The sequence below is a fragment of the Heloderma suspectum genome, chromosome 1, assembly GCF_057233095.1.
Source record: "Heloderma suspectum isolate Gila_16-S chromosome 1, 16-S_ref, whole genome shotgun sequence".
In the NCBI taxonomy this organism is placed as follows: Eukaryota; Metazoa; Chordata; class Lepidosauria; order Squamata; family Helodermatidae; genus Heloderma; species Heloderma suspectum.
Window position 1 is genome coordinate 103,724,183 of NC_139458.1, and position 13,890 is coordinate 103,738,072.

Sequence of the window (13,890 nt, forward strand, 5' to 3'; positions counted from 1 at the left end):
AACCCAAGATAGTTTGCTACATCCCTGGAGCACATTCTTTGCCTTATGGAAAGAAACAATTTGGTTTTGTATATCAATTTTTCAGTGTCGGTCTCAGAGATGAGCTTTGGGATACATCTGAAAATAGTGGAATCATTATAATTATTTTCTTTTTCTTAGGCTTTCATCTCCTTCAACTAGTCTAACTCAATGAAAATTCTTGGGTTTTACAAGAAGCAGGAGACACCATTTGCGCAGCATGACAGAGCAAGCTTTTATAAATCAAGTTATATGCTGTGCTCCCTGGTGGCTGCATGTTCACCAAGTATAAGGAGTCCTGCATGCGCACTGAAGTACATGCATAGAATTCCTCCATGCCAGGGGGGAATCCTGGACCAATAAGGATCTCCAAATACATAGAGCAGCTCTGTGCGCATTGGTCCCCTTCTCATACTCTGAATGTGCTGCCAGCAAGGGGCCTGGCTAACATATGGTTCCGCAATTCACTCACACATTCTTTTGTGTGTGAAGGTTTTATCAGATAAACTTTATCTGACCCCCCTTCCCTAATTTAGACCTTATTTATCTATTTATAACATTAAAATACCATTCCACATTAAACAAATTCTGAAGCAGTGAACAAGAAAAGATAAAAAGAATAAAACATTTTTTCTTTTTTTAAAAAAAAGAGTACCAGTAAAAACCATGACTGGTCAATCAAGGAAGGCTTCTTGAAATAAATATATTTTCAGGAGGTGCCAAAAACAACACAATGTTGGCACCTGTCTGACCTCCAGAGGCAGGGAGTTCAATAGAAAGGGAGACACCACACTGAAGGCTCTTCTCTGGGTGGACTCCAGTCAGGCCATAGGACCCTGGGTTCTAGTGTTGTGAGAGGGAGAAAAATGTGTCCCTATCTGCTTTCTCCACACTATGCATAATTTTATACACCTCTGTCATTTCCCTTTTACTCATCGTTTTGTCTAAGCGAAAAGCCATAAACATTGTAACCTTTTGGCACAGTGAAATTGCTCATGCTCTAGACCATAAATTCAGCATCAGAAGTTCCTATTTAGGGGATGCCCAGTGCCTGTTTGTGAGATGTGAAAGTTCCTTGGGTTATCTGACAAAATCTTAATCCACTATGAGACTGCATATTCTTATCCTTACTCTAAATTTAAATGGCATATGTGCATCATTATGATGTTTAGCAATAATAATAATAATAATCAGCAACAACAACAGGAAGAAGTGAGGCTGGAAGACTCCCAGCAGTGTTTAAGGCCCAGTCTTGGATCTATTCAAGATTAAATTTCAAAAAAGACAAAGTGCAGTGTATTTTAAAAGCATTTGTTGTAGTTACCTTTTTGTACCTCACACTAACTATAGCAATGTTGTCAACATGTCTGTCCCTACACACACACCCTGTTTTTAAGCAAATGGATTTGTATCTGTCTTGCATACCTAGCACATAGGCCCTTTAAAGGTTTATAACGATTGTCATCCTTTGGCTGCATTTGGACATACAAATCAGAATTGCTGAGAATGCTGGCTTATTGTTCATGATCAGCATGCTCATACATACTGCCCAATTGTCCCTTGGCTCCACCTGCCAGCACAAGTTGCTAACCTAACTAGAAACTAACAAGAGGAAGGCGTCCTGTTATGTGTGAACCTGGACTCTGGTTTGTTAGGGGAGCGAGAAACCAGGAGTCCAGGTTTGGACTTAACTGGAAACTTTTGCTTCCTCCTTCTTTTCTGGTTAGTTTTCCCACTCCCACTGGTGGGAGGAGCCGAGTGGGGGCGGTGATCCAGGAGTGTGCACAAGCTCACTGCTTGTGAACAATAAGCCAGAATACTCAGCAATTCTGGATTATCATTACCTTCCTTTGTGTGGAACCAGTGAATTGGCCAGTGATATGGGCGCTCCTGGACTCTACTGTCTGCCTTGCCAAATGATGCCCCTGATTTTTAGCTCTATAAATTGTGCTGGAGTCGTGCTAGAGATGACAATTTACTAAATATTTGTAATTGTCATCAACCTTTTCCAACATGAGGGTGAGAATAAGCTTTTTTTGTATTCTATGTGATGAGCTGTTTAGTGTGAGCTGAATGTTTTGTATGTGCCACTCCGATCCAACAGAAAAGGTTCAGCAAAAGTACTTCAGCTGTGTTGTTTGTCTAGATCAGTGGCAGCCCAACATTTTTAGCAAGTGTGTCCAAAGTATTAGAAAGTGCCATGCTAAATGTACACTAGAGTACACGTGTGGTTTCTTGTTCCTTTGGCATGGTTTTTCTATATAGTCTCCAGTGCAGGGGAGTAAGGATTATCTAGATCCATTTCCATCTGTCTTCAGGCTTGGTTATGGGACAGAAACTGCTTTGGCGGATGGTCTATGCCAGAAACTCGACCGGGGCGAGTTTGACAACCAGGCTGTTGGCCTGTGGTGTCCCTCAGGGCTCCATCTTACCCCCATGCTATTTAACATATACATGAAATCCAACTCTATCTCTCCTTTACATCTAAGTCCAAGGAAGCTGTTCTGGTTCTAAACTGGTGCCTAATGTCGGCAATGGACTGGATGAGGGCAAACAAATTGAAACTTAATCCAAACAAGACAGAGGTACTCCTGATCAGTTAAAAGGCAGATCAGGGAATAGGGATTCAACCTGTGCTGGATGTGGTCACACTTCCCCTGAAGATCCAGGCTCACAGTTTGGGTATACTCTTGGACTCAGCCCTGAACCTGAATGTCCAGGTGTCGGTGGTGGCCAGGAGTGCGTTGGCACAGCTGAGGCTAGTGTGCCAACTGTGCCTATTCCTAGAGATGCCTGATAAAGCCAGGGCCACACGTGCCTTAATTAGATCCTGTTTGGACTACTGGAATGTGCTCTACAAGGGGCTGCCTTTGAAAACTGTTCAGAAACTTGAGCTGGTCCAGAATGCTGCAGCCAAACTGTTGAACGGGGCCAGTTACAGGGAGCACATGACTTCCTTGTTACAGCAGCTTCACTGGCTACCAGTCTATTTCCAGGCAGAATTCAAAGAACTGGTTATAACTTGGGAGCAGGCTACCTGAAAGACCGCCTTCTCCCATATGAGCCTGCCTGGGTCCTCAGATCTTCAGGAGAGGCCCTTCTTTCAAAACCACCGCCTTCAGAGGCATATTTGATGCCGATGCAAAAGAGGGCCTTCTTGGTGGCCTTTCCCTCACTATTGAACCCCCTGCTGAAGGAGGGAGGGTTTGCTTTCTCTCAGCTGTCCTACTGCCAGCAGGCAAAGGCTGCTTTCTTCAAGAAGGCCTTTGGCCTGTAAGTTGGGTTGGGCGTTGTTTTTTATTTTTTTATTCTGTAATTGTTATGTTTTTACTGTATTTTACTGTAGTTTATATTTTAATCAATTTTAATTATCCTTGTAAGCTGCCCTGAGTTCCATTTTTTTGGTAGAAAGGCAGGGCACAAATCAAACAAATAAATAAGCCCAGCCCAGTGCAGGAGGGCAACCTGGCCTAGAGCATGCACAGCCAATGCATCCCACAAGTGGCACAAGCAGCAGAAGGTTGTGGAATTTCTGACCCAGAGCATAGTGACCTGCAGGATGGACGACATGCTGCTCTATCTCTGCCTTCCACCCGCTAATCCCAGCGAAGCTGTGGAACTCCTGCATAGGTGCTTGGAAGCAGTTTTGGCTGGTTGAGGGCCATCAACTTGAAACTTAATCTAGGCAAGGTTAAAGTACTTTGGGTGGAGAAATCAGCTGATCTGGATAGAGCAGTGGAGGCTGGTGGCTTCAGTTTTGGTGGGGCTGTGAATCCATTATGGGTTTCAGTCAGAACCTGCCAGAACTCTAAAGTCACTGTCCGAGGTGCTGAACCCTATCCCCAAAATAGGTTCAGCAGCCTGGATAGCTCCTTTAGAGTTCCGGCTGGTTCTGACTGAAACCCAGAATGGATTCACAGCCCCACCCAAATCCGAGCCACCAACCTCCACTGGGATAGAGGGATACAACTGGTATTGGACAGGGTTGTGCTCCCCCTGAAGAACCAACTTTTTCTCTTGGGGGTCCTGCTGGGCTTATCACTGTCTGTGGAAGCTGTCAATAGCCAGGTGTGTCCTTTACCAACTGTACATCAGCTGTAAGCTTTTATAGACCTGGACTTCTCCTACTGGTGGACCCCTCTTTACAAGTGTTCCTCAGGAAAAGAATTACTGAAAGACTGTCACCAGTCAGGCTGAATCTCCTGACATACCCTTGTCTGTCCAGCTGGGGTGTTCTAATCCCTTCTGCCAGGAACCCCTCCCTTCAGCCCTGCTCTAGGAAAAAAGAAAGGGACTTTGCGTTTTCTTGCCCAAAGGCCAGAGTCACAGAACTTAACAAAAACCCTGTGAAATCCTAAGAACATAAGCAGTAGGTTTGCAACTGTGCAGTCCTTCCCATGGGGAAGATTTTTAGTGAGATACTCTATTTTAAAATAATGCAGCCAAATGTCCAAATATAATTTTAAAAAAACATTTATTTGGGGAAAGGGGAAAACAAGAGAAAGCAACAATCGCACATGCAGAATTCCAAACAAAAATCAAAGTCAGTCTCACCTAGCTAGTTATATGTTACATACTTGAGTAGAGTCTTGGGCTTCAGAGCATAAGTGGAGTTCATTGCAGAGAACAGAGTCTGAGAGGGAACATCTGGGCCTCCTGATTAAATGTTATTAGCAAGATGACAGGGAGTGAACAAACTCCCACTCTATAGGAATCTGAGTTCGGTAAAAGCCAGCACTTTTGCAGATACTGTTTTGTCCACTGATGCAATTACCTCCATTTCTGATGTCAGTGATCTCACTGGACTAGTATCAGACAACCAGTATGGGAGTAAAGCACCTGGGGTGATGGACTATGAAGAGGGAGGGAGAATTCATCCTCTCTCACCTGCACGCACCTTTTCCTGTAAAATCAGACCATGCCCCCCATACTGTACGTGAGCAAGGCAGACCTGGGAACCACAAATGTGACTGCTCCAGCATGTCTAGTTTGGCTTTGGTTTCCCTGGAAGACCACTAGAAGAAATGTTTCTCCTGTTAGAACCTTAGTGTTTAGCAATCAAATAATTGCCAAAGGTTACTTAGCAAGCTCCCTTGGCTATCTCCTTTTATTATAGGCTGCTTCCTAAAATGGAAAGAGAAAAATTCCAATGAAGTCAAGTCACTGTTTGAGTCTGTATGTACACTTGTGCAAGCAGACACTGCATGAGTGCCCAAATTTAGCGTATTTGCTTCTCTTGTGCATCTGTACTTGTTTTATGCAACTGCTGTTTATTGTAGGTAGCTGAAAAAAAGAATATTTTCCTCCCTTTGGCAGCAGTTAGACCTTTAGCTGGTAAACGATCATTCCAGGAGAACTTTTATACCATCACACACGTCACTGAAAACAGTGGAAGCTGGTGGCTCCTATTTCAGTGGGGTAGTGAATCCGCTCTAGCTTTTAGTCAGAACTCTAAAGGAGCTATCCAAGGTGCTGGACCCATTTTGTGGGTAGGGTTCAGTACTTTGGATAGCTCCTTTAGAGTTCTGATTGAAACCCAGAGCGGATGCACAGCCCCACTGAAATAGCAGCCACCAGCCTTCACTGACTGAAAATAAAGTAAACAAAGGATAGTGTTGCAGCGGAGCTTCAGACATGCTGGCTCCCTGATATGCATATTGTGTGCTGTGTATTTAATTGGTGCCACCCTGACACCTTGGCTCAAGAATCCATTTTGTTTCTGGTAGGCACAACCTAAAACATTGTCAGGAACATGGTTAGTAAGGTTGTGGACTGCCACAGAAGCACAGGAGCCATAGTGTAATTCATGCTTCCTCCTTGATTAGATTAAAAGGAGTTGTTCCCTATCTGGGCCAGCTCCAGGTGTTTGAGGGCCCCTGGGCAAGACACTGTCAATGGGCCCCCTCCCTCAGGGAGTCCACCTTCTCACTGCCATTGTCATCAGCTGCTGTTGCTCCTTATCTTCTTCCTTATTGCTGCTACCACTTCCTTGCTTGACAGGCAGAAAGCCAGTGAGCAAGTAGGCAGTGACATCTACTGCTCTGCCTTCTCACCACCACTGTTGTTTGGGCCAGAGCAAGAAGCAAGTGAACAAGGTGGTTGCAATGGTGAAGAGGAGGAGCAACTTCAGGGGGCTTTTGTCAGAGGGCCCTTGCTGGGCTGTGGGCCCTTGGATGCTGCCCGACCATGCCTACTTTTGATGCCAGCGCTGTTCCCTGTAACTACAGAGTCATGCAAATATATGCCAGATTGCCATCAGCTGACCCATGAGGGTACCGTTGAACTGAGCAATCCAGAGCCTTGGCAGGAAAAATGGCCTAATCCTGAAGTGTCCACACCTCCCAGCCAGGTCAGCAAAGTCAAACACCACCAGAGGATTCTTAATGATACCTTTTGTTTTTAATATTGTACTTTTGTGGTCTTTCACACATGCACACGCCAGATATTCAAGGCAGACTGCCTCTGAACGTAGAGGACTCTGAATTTTTGCAAACCTTCATGTAGGAACAAGAAATGTCTGAGACAGAACTGAATTGGAGTACTCTGTGTGTAAATGAAGGCATCTATTATAGCTATAATAATAAACTGAATTAGGCTTTAGTTTGGGTGGTTTTGTACCACAAGATACAAATGGCCTTTTTGATTTTGTTTAAAAGCTTGTATCTGTTTACACAATAGGCAGCATTATGTACACACGATAAAAGAGCAAAGTTATTTCCTGGGAAGCCTCCAAAGTGTTATTTTGAAACTTACCCTCTCTGTACGTTAAAAATGAGAAATGTTTTCCCTGTTGGAAGATGCAGTTTCCCTTTATGAGATGCAAGAAACGGATCAGCTCCATTGATTCTTGGGCGGCTGACAGAGTGCTACAACAACACTTTAAGGAAACCTCTTCTGGATTTCAGTTGTTCATTTTTATATATCCTGATGGCAAACTGTTGCAACTTTGCAACTAGTTGGGAAATAGTGGAGCAACTGTCTTTTTAAGCAGCTGTTTGGGATCACATTTAGTGGGGAATAGGTTTCTTCCACATTAGGGCTATTTATCACTGCAGCGGCACAAGGAGGAGGGTAGCATATGGCATTTTGTGCTAAGTTCTTTTGGACTGTGCCACCTACACTGTTCCCATTCATCTCCATTTGGCCTAGCAGCAGTCAGCATGTGGGAGGATAAGCCTGACACTTGCAAGGAAGAAACCCATCTGAGAGTATTCAATGTGTTGATTGATTCTAATTCTTAGTACGGAAATAAATAGATCATGGTCATTTATACTTGTGTATGTATTTCTTTTCTGAATATGACTTTCACAGAACGTCAGTACTGGGGTTCTGATCTTCAGCTCCCAACTATGACCTTTGAAGAGGTGTTGCTCAGTGATGAAAGCGCATACAAGTGGCTGGTCACCCTTAAAAAGTTGGGAATTGTGCTGCTAACAGGAGCTGCTAGTAGACAGGGAGAACTGCTTAAACTTGGGCAACGTATTGGATTCCTTCGCCTCACGTTTTATGGGTAATGTAAAGCTTTTATGTATTCCTACTCTTGTCAGCTATGTGACCCATTTTGCTGCTTGACATCTCAAGTTACCTTTATTTTCTGTGAAGGAGACACTTATTGATTCAGAATTTTCTTCACTTTGCTGGTAATAATGCAGCTAGAGAAGTTTCAAGTGAAGCAACAGCTTTTCAGCCAGTTCAGAAATTATTTAAAGTATACAATGAGCTTAGTCTGGATATAAAGCAAACCATAGTGTAGTGTTACAAGAACTAGCCTAGGCAAGTGTGCTCCCCACTCTTTCTCTGATGCAGCTGGGAGGAGGAACAGAGATGCTTCCAGTTCCATTTTTTATTAACCATGGCTTGTCATGTCATTCAGACTCAACAAACTGTGGTTAAACGTAACTGTGGCTATTGGAAACAAGCCAACTTCAAACCATGGTTTAAGACACTGGCTTGTTTCCACTTGCCATAGTTAAGATTAACCACAGTTTAGGATTTCAATAACATGCTAAGTTGTGGTTAATCTAAAACAGAAGCAGAACCTTCTGATCTCCTCCTTGTCACCATACTTGCTGCCACATTCTGTATCTACTGATGTTTCTGAACCATGTTTAAAGTCAGCCGCATACAGAGAGCATCATAATAATCCAGACTGGATGTAACCAGAGTATGTGACACTGTGGAAAAGTCCATTTTCTCCAGATAGGGCTGCAGCTGATAGACCAGCCGAAGCTGGTAAAGGCACTCCTTGTTACTGATGTCACCTACATTGAAATCACTGAATCCAGGAGCCCCCTCAATCAGCATACTTAACCCTTCAGGGGGAGTACAACCCCATCTGAGATGGGATGTTCCCCTAAATCAAGATCAAAGGATTTCCCAGCCCACAAGACCTATCTTGTCAGGATTAAGTTTCTGCTTGTTTGCCAAAATATCCTCCAGGCACCTGTTCAGAACTTGTAGCTATAGTTAATGTGGCATGCACTGTAAATTTGGTCGTGTTTAACTTCAGAACCTACACCGAACAGGTTCTAACACTCGGGTGGGTAACCAAGCTAATCCAAACAGTCAAGCATCACTACAGACAAAATTGTAAATTGAAATCTATTTAAGGCTTTATTTTAGAAAAGTACAAATAAAAAGAAAATGGTGGCATTGGTAGTTATATGAGTGTTACAAACTTTGTCTATGATTACAGGGAAAAGAATGTGACAAAAACTTGAGATTAACTAAAGAATTGCAATTGCCAAAGCTGGTACTATGAATTTATCTGCTAATAAGATAATGGCTTGAGCTTCTAACATTGTTATGACTCCTCCTTCCCATCCTCGTGTTTACTACATGTGGTTTAAAGCTAAACTAAAACAAACCTAACCTAAACTAAAACATAATTGTTAACTCTCTCATTACTTCCTCCTGTACCTTACTTGAATTATAAAAAATTACACTAAAGCATTGCTAAGTTCCTCTAGGCATGCGAAGAATAAAGGTAGAAGTTAGAGTGAAAGGAAAAACCCAAGACTTGAAAATAATTCTAAGTCCCATCTTCAGAAATAACTCCCAAGTTTCAAGCTGAGAAATAATTCTAAGTTCTACTTTCAGAAAATACTCTAAGTTCTAACTTCAGAAAATATTCTAAGTTCCAGAGTCTAAGAGTCTAAAGAGATCCATAATCACCCAAATCCTTGGGTCTGGTGGCGAGACAGAAAGAGCGAAGAAAGACCAGCAGCAGCAGAAATGAGCTCTCGCTACCTGTGCTTTTATACACTTGTTCTGGTCAAAGGTGGGGCCCCCAATGAGTAATGAAACAGCCATCTTCCAATCAAAATGGGGTGTGTGTGTGGTTAGATCACCCACTCATCAACCAGAAGTAAGGTGTCTTATCTATCCCCTACAATCTCACGTGTTTCGGAAACATCTCTGGCACTACTACAGTCGGGTTACTTTGAAGTGTCCTAAAACATGGCCAAAAGTCTGCCATCTGGGCATGTTATCTTGACTGACGTATTTCTCCGTGTTACATCTTCTTTGAACTCGGGTCATCTTCGATCATAGTTGGTCATATCCACCTGAATGCCACCTCCCAATCGTCATTTGTGCTCAGGGCTACAGCTTCCCTTAGTGTCGAGGAAGGCCATTCTCTTATCAGCAGGTGTACACCACAAGATGTCAAAACAGTACTTTTCTTCCTCTTAGTGGGTGTCTGAGCATGCTCAGTTCTTTCATTCGTCTTGCTCATACACTCTGCCAGTACACCACGGCCTTGAACAAGCTCCATGAAGCTGCTTGTAAAGACAGCTGCACGTTTTTTCCTTTCTTCAAAGCCAGTCCTGCAAAATCTTAATTATAGTCTTAGTGAGATAACATCAATTAGCATAGAATCAAAACTTCAAGGTCTTCTCGCCCAGGGGTCAAAAGTCTGGAATATAAATCTGATTCTGAAATATGAATCCGGGGTCTTTTAGGGGGTCTTCTTGTAGGTTTCCACAAAACCCTCATTCAGATCATTTCACCATTCCAGATCAAATTAGCCATCTTCAGTCTTTTAGCAACATTATTTAACCCTTTTAGTACCAGATTAACATGCACGAAGCAGCCATTTTAAATTCAGATAATAGCTTCCAGAAATGTGACCATATAATCCAAATAATCTATGAGGTGCAGCTTTTCCTGTAAAGAAGGGTGGCCTGCACATCCACACTACAAGTTTAGTTTGGAACTGGTCACAAACAGGTTTAACTCTCACAACGGGCCCAAAGAAACACAAGAATTGCAGTCATTTGAAGGACACAGGAATTGAAGTCCTGTGAAGAGCTGAGAATTCTGTGTGAAGATGTCCTTGTCACTTCAAAAAGCTACACCTGCCAGGGGCGGTATCGAACTGAGCCTTGCGCCCCTGCCCATTGCATTGCACCTTGCCTATTCTGTTCCGCAAGTGCAACCGCCGCTTGTGCTTCTGGGAGCAAGTGGAAGCACTCATTTTTGGAACGGGGCAAGTCAGCAGAGCTCGTGCAAGAGAGCTCCACTGACCCAGGAAGTGTTAAATCTCTGTTGCGCAAGTGGTGAGTCCCGCTTGCATGATGGAATCGGCAAGAGGGGCCTCTTGTGCAACAGCCCCATTGGATAGAATCATAGGGTTGGAAGGGGCCTACAAGACCATCGAGTCCACCCCCCTGCTCAATGCAGGAAGCCTGATTCCCAGGAGGTCTGCCATCCGAGTACTAACCAGGGCTGACCCTGCTTAGCTTCCGAGATCAGACAAGATCAGGCACATAGTGCCCTAGGACTCTACAGCTGGAAGCCGTTTCTATAGGACAAGCTTGAAGCTAGTTTACATTTGTACTGAAACTAGTCCTGAAAGATGCACATAAGCTGTCGCTAGTCACCATTTTACCCATAGAGAAACCCTCCAGATTTTCAGCCTGGGGTGAGGGCTCTTCCACACTAGAAAATGGTGAGCATGACAATGTTCTCATTGAAGCATTCATAATGCAAGCTAGTGGATCACCAATTGACTCAGCCAGTCAGTCATCGCCTATACAGTTGCCATGGCTCCCCTCTTGCCAATCAACTGGTCTTGAGAGGTCTCAAGTAGCCATTCTTGCTGTTAACCACCTTCTAGCCAAGAAGTGCTTGGCGTGAAGCCCAAGGCAGCATGTTCTACTCCTTTGACATCTCTCTCCTGCTTGCAATGGACCTTGCATAAATCCCAACACCACCCTTGCTTTGTTGCAACAGAAATGTTTGTACAACTATTTTCAAAATATGCTTCGCAATTTTGGTGATTGATCATCTCCTGTGACTTGTAAAGGGTGGGAGGCAGGGGAGTAAAGACATCTCACATTTAAATGTTACCATCTGTAATGATACCATTTCTGTCAGTTACAGATTTTACCTTAGCCTGAAAAGCCACAAAACCCTAGGAGATCCGGGGGCTTCCAGCCAACAAAGACCCTTAATGTGATTTCCCTTTCTTGCCTCAGATAATAACAGTTCTGGTTAAATGTTCCTTTTCTTTTGAGCACCTCTGTTCAACAGTTAACAGTGAGGGAATATCTATCCTCCTTTGTCTGAAACGATTTAAAATAAATAGAAGAAAGAAAGAAAAATATCCCAAAGCTTGGCTAGAAGATTGACATTCCTTCCAGATTAGAACTCAGAAGCAGCAATGATTTACTTCCCTGTAATAATGTTTTTGTACAAGGCCACATGGAAGTTGTATCTGTGTATGCAGCATTGACTAAACACAGGCCATTGAGGAAATATGTCCATCCAAGTGGTCAGCTCTGAGGCTGAGAATGAATAAAGAGGATCCTTCTCTCTCATTAGTCAGTTGCTTGCTAATGAAGAGAGAGATAGTGAATGCTTCAGCCAAATAATAAGTAAATGATTGAAGGAAAACAACAAAACCTTCATCTTGCTAGGCTGAAGTTGTTTGGTCATTGACAACAAAAATTAAAATTTGGGATGTTTCCAGAGTCTGTGTTTCCAGAGTCTATGCAAATAGATGTTTCCAGAGTCTGTGTTTCCAGAGTCTATGCAAAAAATGTCTCAGAGACAGATCATTAGTCCTTGTGGTCCAGTAGACAAGCATTGACAATGGATGTGCTCTCTCTTACTGCATTTCCACTCTGCAATTGCTAATTTATAAGTTACACTATTAATTATGTTAGCAAATCTGTAGGAAGGGGGATTTCAGCACTGCCCAATTTCCAACTAAACCAAACAGCTCTACCTTAAAAAAAATTGAGGGAAAATTACAGAAATACATTTAGAATTACCTGCATGAGTGTGTGCAGTTCAGAAGAATCTGTGGAGTTATACTAACATTTTACAAGCAAGTCAGTTTAAATAATGGTTAGACCAGAGAATGTAGCTTCTGGACACAGGAGGGAATCAGGGGACTGCATGGATCATAAAAGCTGGCTCTTGGAGGTGACCATGTCCTACTGTGCCAAATAAAAAGGAGTTTGATTGAAGACAAATTGTGAAAAGTCAAGTTTACATCCTAGCAGAGCTGTGGACAATATTTTGTGACTGAGTGTGCTTACATTCTTTCGCTAGTTGCCAAATTTTCCAATTGTGAAGCTTCCAAACATGATGAAATAGAGTTGGTATAAAGTGCACACCCTAAGACGCCTTAGGCTGAAGCATATATACCCAGGCAGTACAGCTAATGAATGCAAGAAGTGTCCTTAGAAAAAGAAGACACCTCTTCCCCAAACATTCTGTGGCTTGCTATAGGAAGCCAGCTGTAAATAACTGCACACCTTTCAACTGTGCATAGTAGAGGGGAACCAGCATAGTTTGATTCAAGCTGCCTCCATGCACTACAGAGATCAGAAGCACGTTTCTGTTGTCTTGACCTGCCCTTATAACACAGTCATCCACTGGATATGATTCTGCCTTTTTTTTTTACACCTATACGCATGCCAGGGAGTCAAACCATTAATTTATGGCTCAGTTCCGATTTGGGTTTGCTGCAACTGAGGCTGTTCTGGTTTGGCTAATAATGGTTCTGTAACTGGTTCCCATGAGAAAAATGTAAATATAAGGCAAATAATTTATAATGATCATTTGCACAGCAATGATCCCCCCCCCCCAAACAGGTAGACTGCAAACCTTAGGTTCTTGCCTCCTTCCCCATCAAGATTTGTATTCACGCCTATTCATTTGAATTGGCCGTTTTACTGTATCTTTGCATTTCCTTTCTGTAACCTTGTTTCCTGTTTTCCTGCCCCAAATTAGGGGTCACAGTTTAATCCCTTGTCCAAACACATTCCTACTTTATTTTACAGGTACACATATGTTCTTCTGACAGTACTATACTTATAAAGATCATTTGATAGATACCAAACATGTCTTAGGATGCTTATGTTGTAGCACTGTATCACCTACATGTGTGTTGCATGTTCATCCCTTCCATGTTATCACTTGTATGTTGACCAAGCCCGTCAAAAAAGGAAGTAGGCTTTCAGTCCCATACCTGCCTAATGCTTCCCAGACCTAGTGCTTGAAGAGGACATAGTATAGAAGCCAAGACGAACCCGAAATATATAATCCTCTCAGATATTGGTTTTATTTTATGTGCCCATAAAATGTTTATTTTATGTGCTCATTCTGATTCTGTGCTAACTGGTAGAGCCAGTGACCGTACCCCATCACATGTTTTGTTTCGTTGAACCTTTATTTTGAATTGGTAACCTGACTTTTCCCCCCAGTTCTGTTCTAGTTCAGTTTCAACTGAGACTGTCAGCTAATGGTTCAGGTTCTATTCCAGTCGGTAAAAAGTAAAGATTTGGATTCGTGTTCAGTTTGCCACACACATGTGTGCACACGCACACTCACAGCGAGAGAGAGAGAGAGAGAGAGACC

The 13,890-nt window shown here is 42.9% G+C and overlaps 1 protein-coding gene across 5 annotated transcripts in view; it reads left to right on the top strand.

Moving 5' to 3' along the window:
• BBOX1 (gamma-butyrobetaine hydroxylase 1) overlaps positions 1 to 13,890 on the top strand; it is a 72,541-nt gene that overhangs the window by 43,617 nt on the left and 15,034 nt on the right. For all 5 annotated transcript variants that reach the window (XM_084852541.1, XM_084852532.1, XM_084852567.1 and 2 more), the window contains one exon: positions 7,330 to 7,528. In XM_084852541.1, coding sequence (XP_084708667.1) covers positions 7,330 to 7,528 — 199 coding nt within the window. The remainder of the gene's footprint in view (positions 1 to 7,329; positions 7,529 to 13,890) is intronic.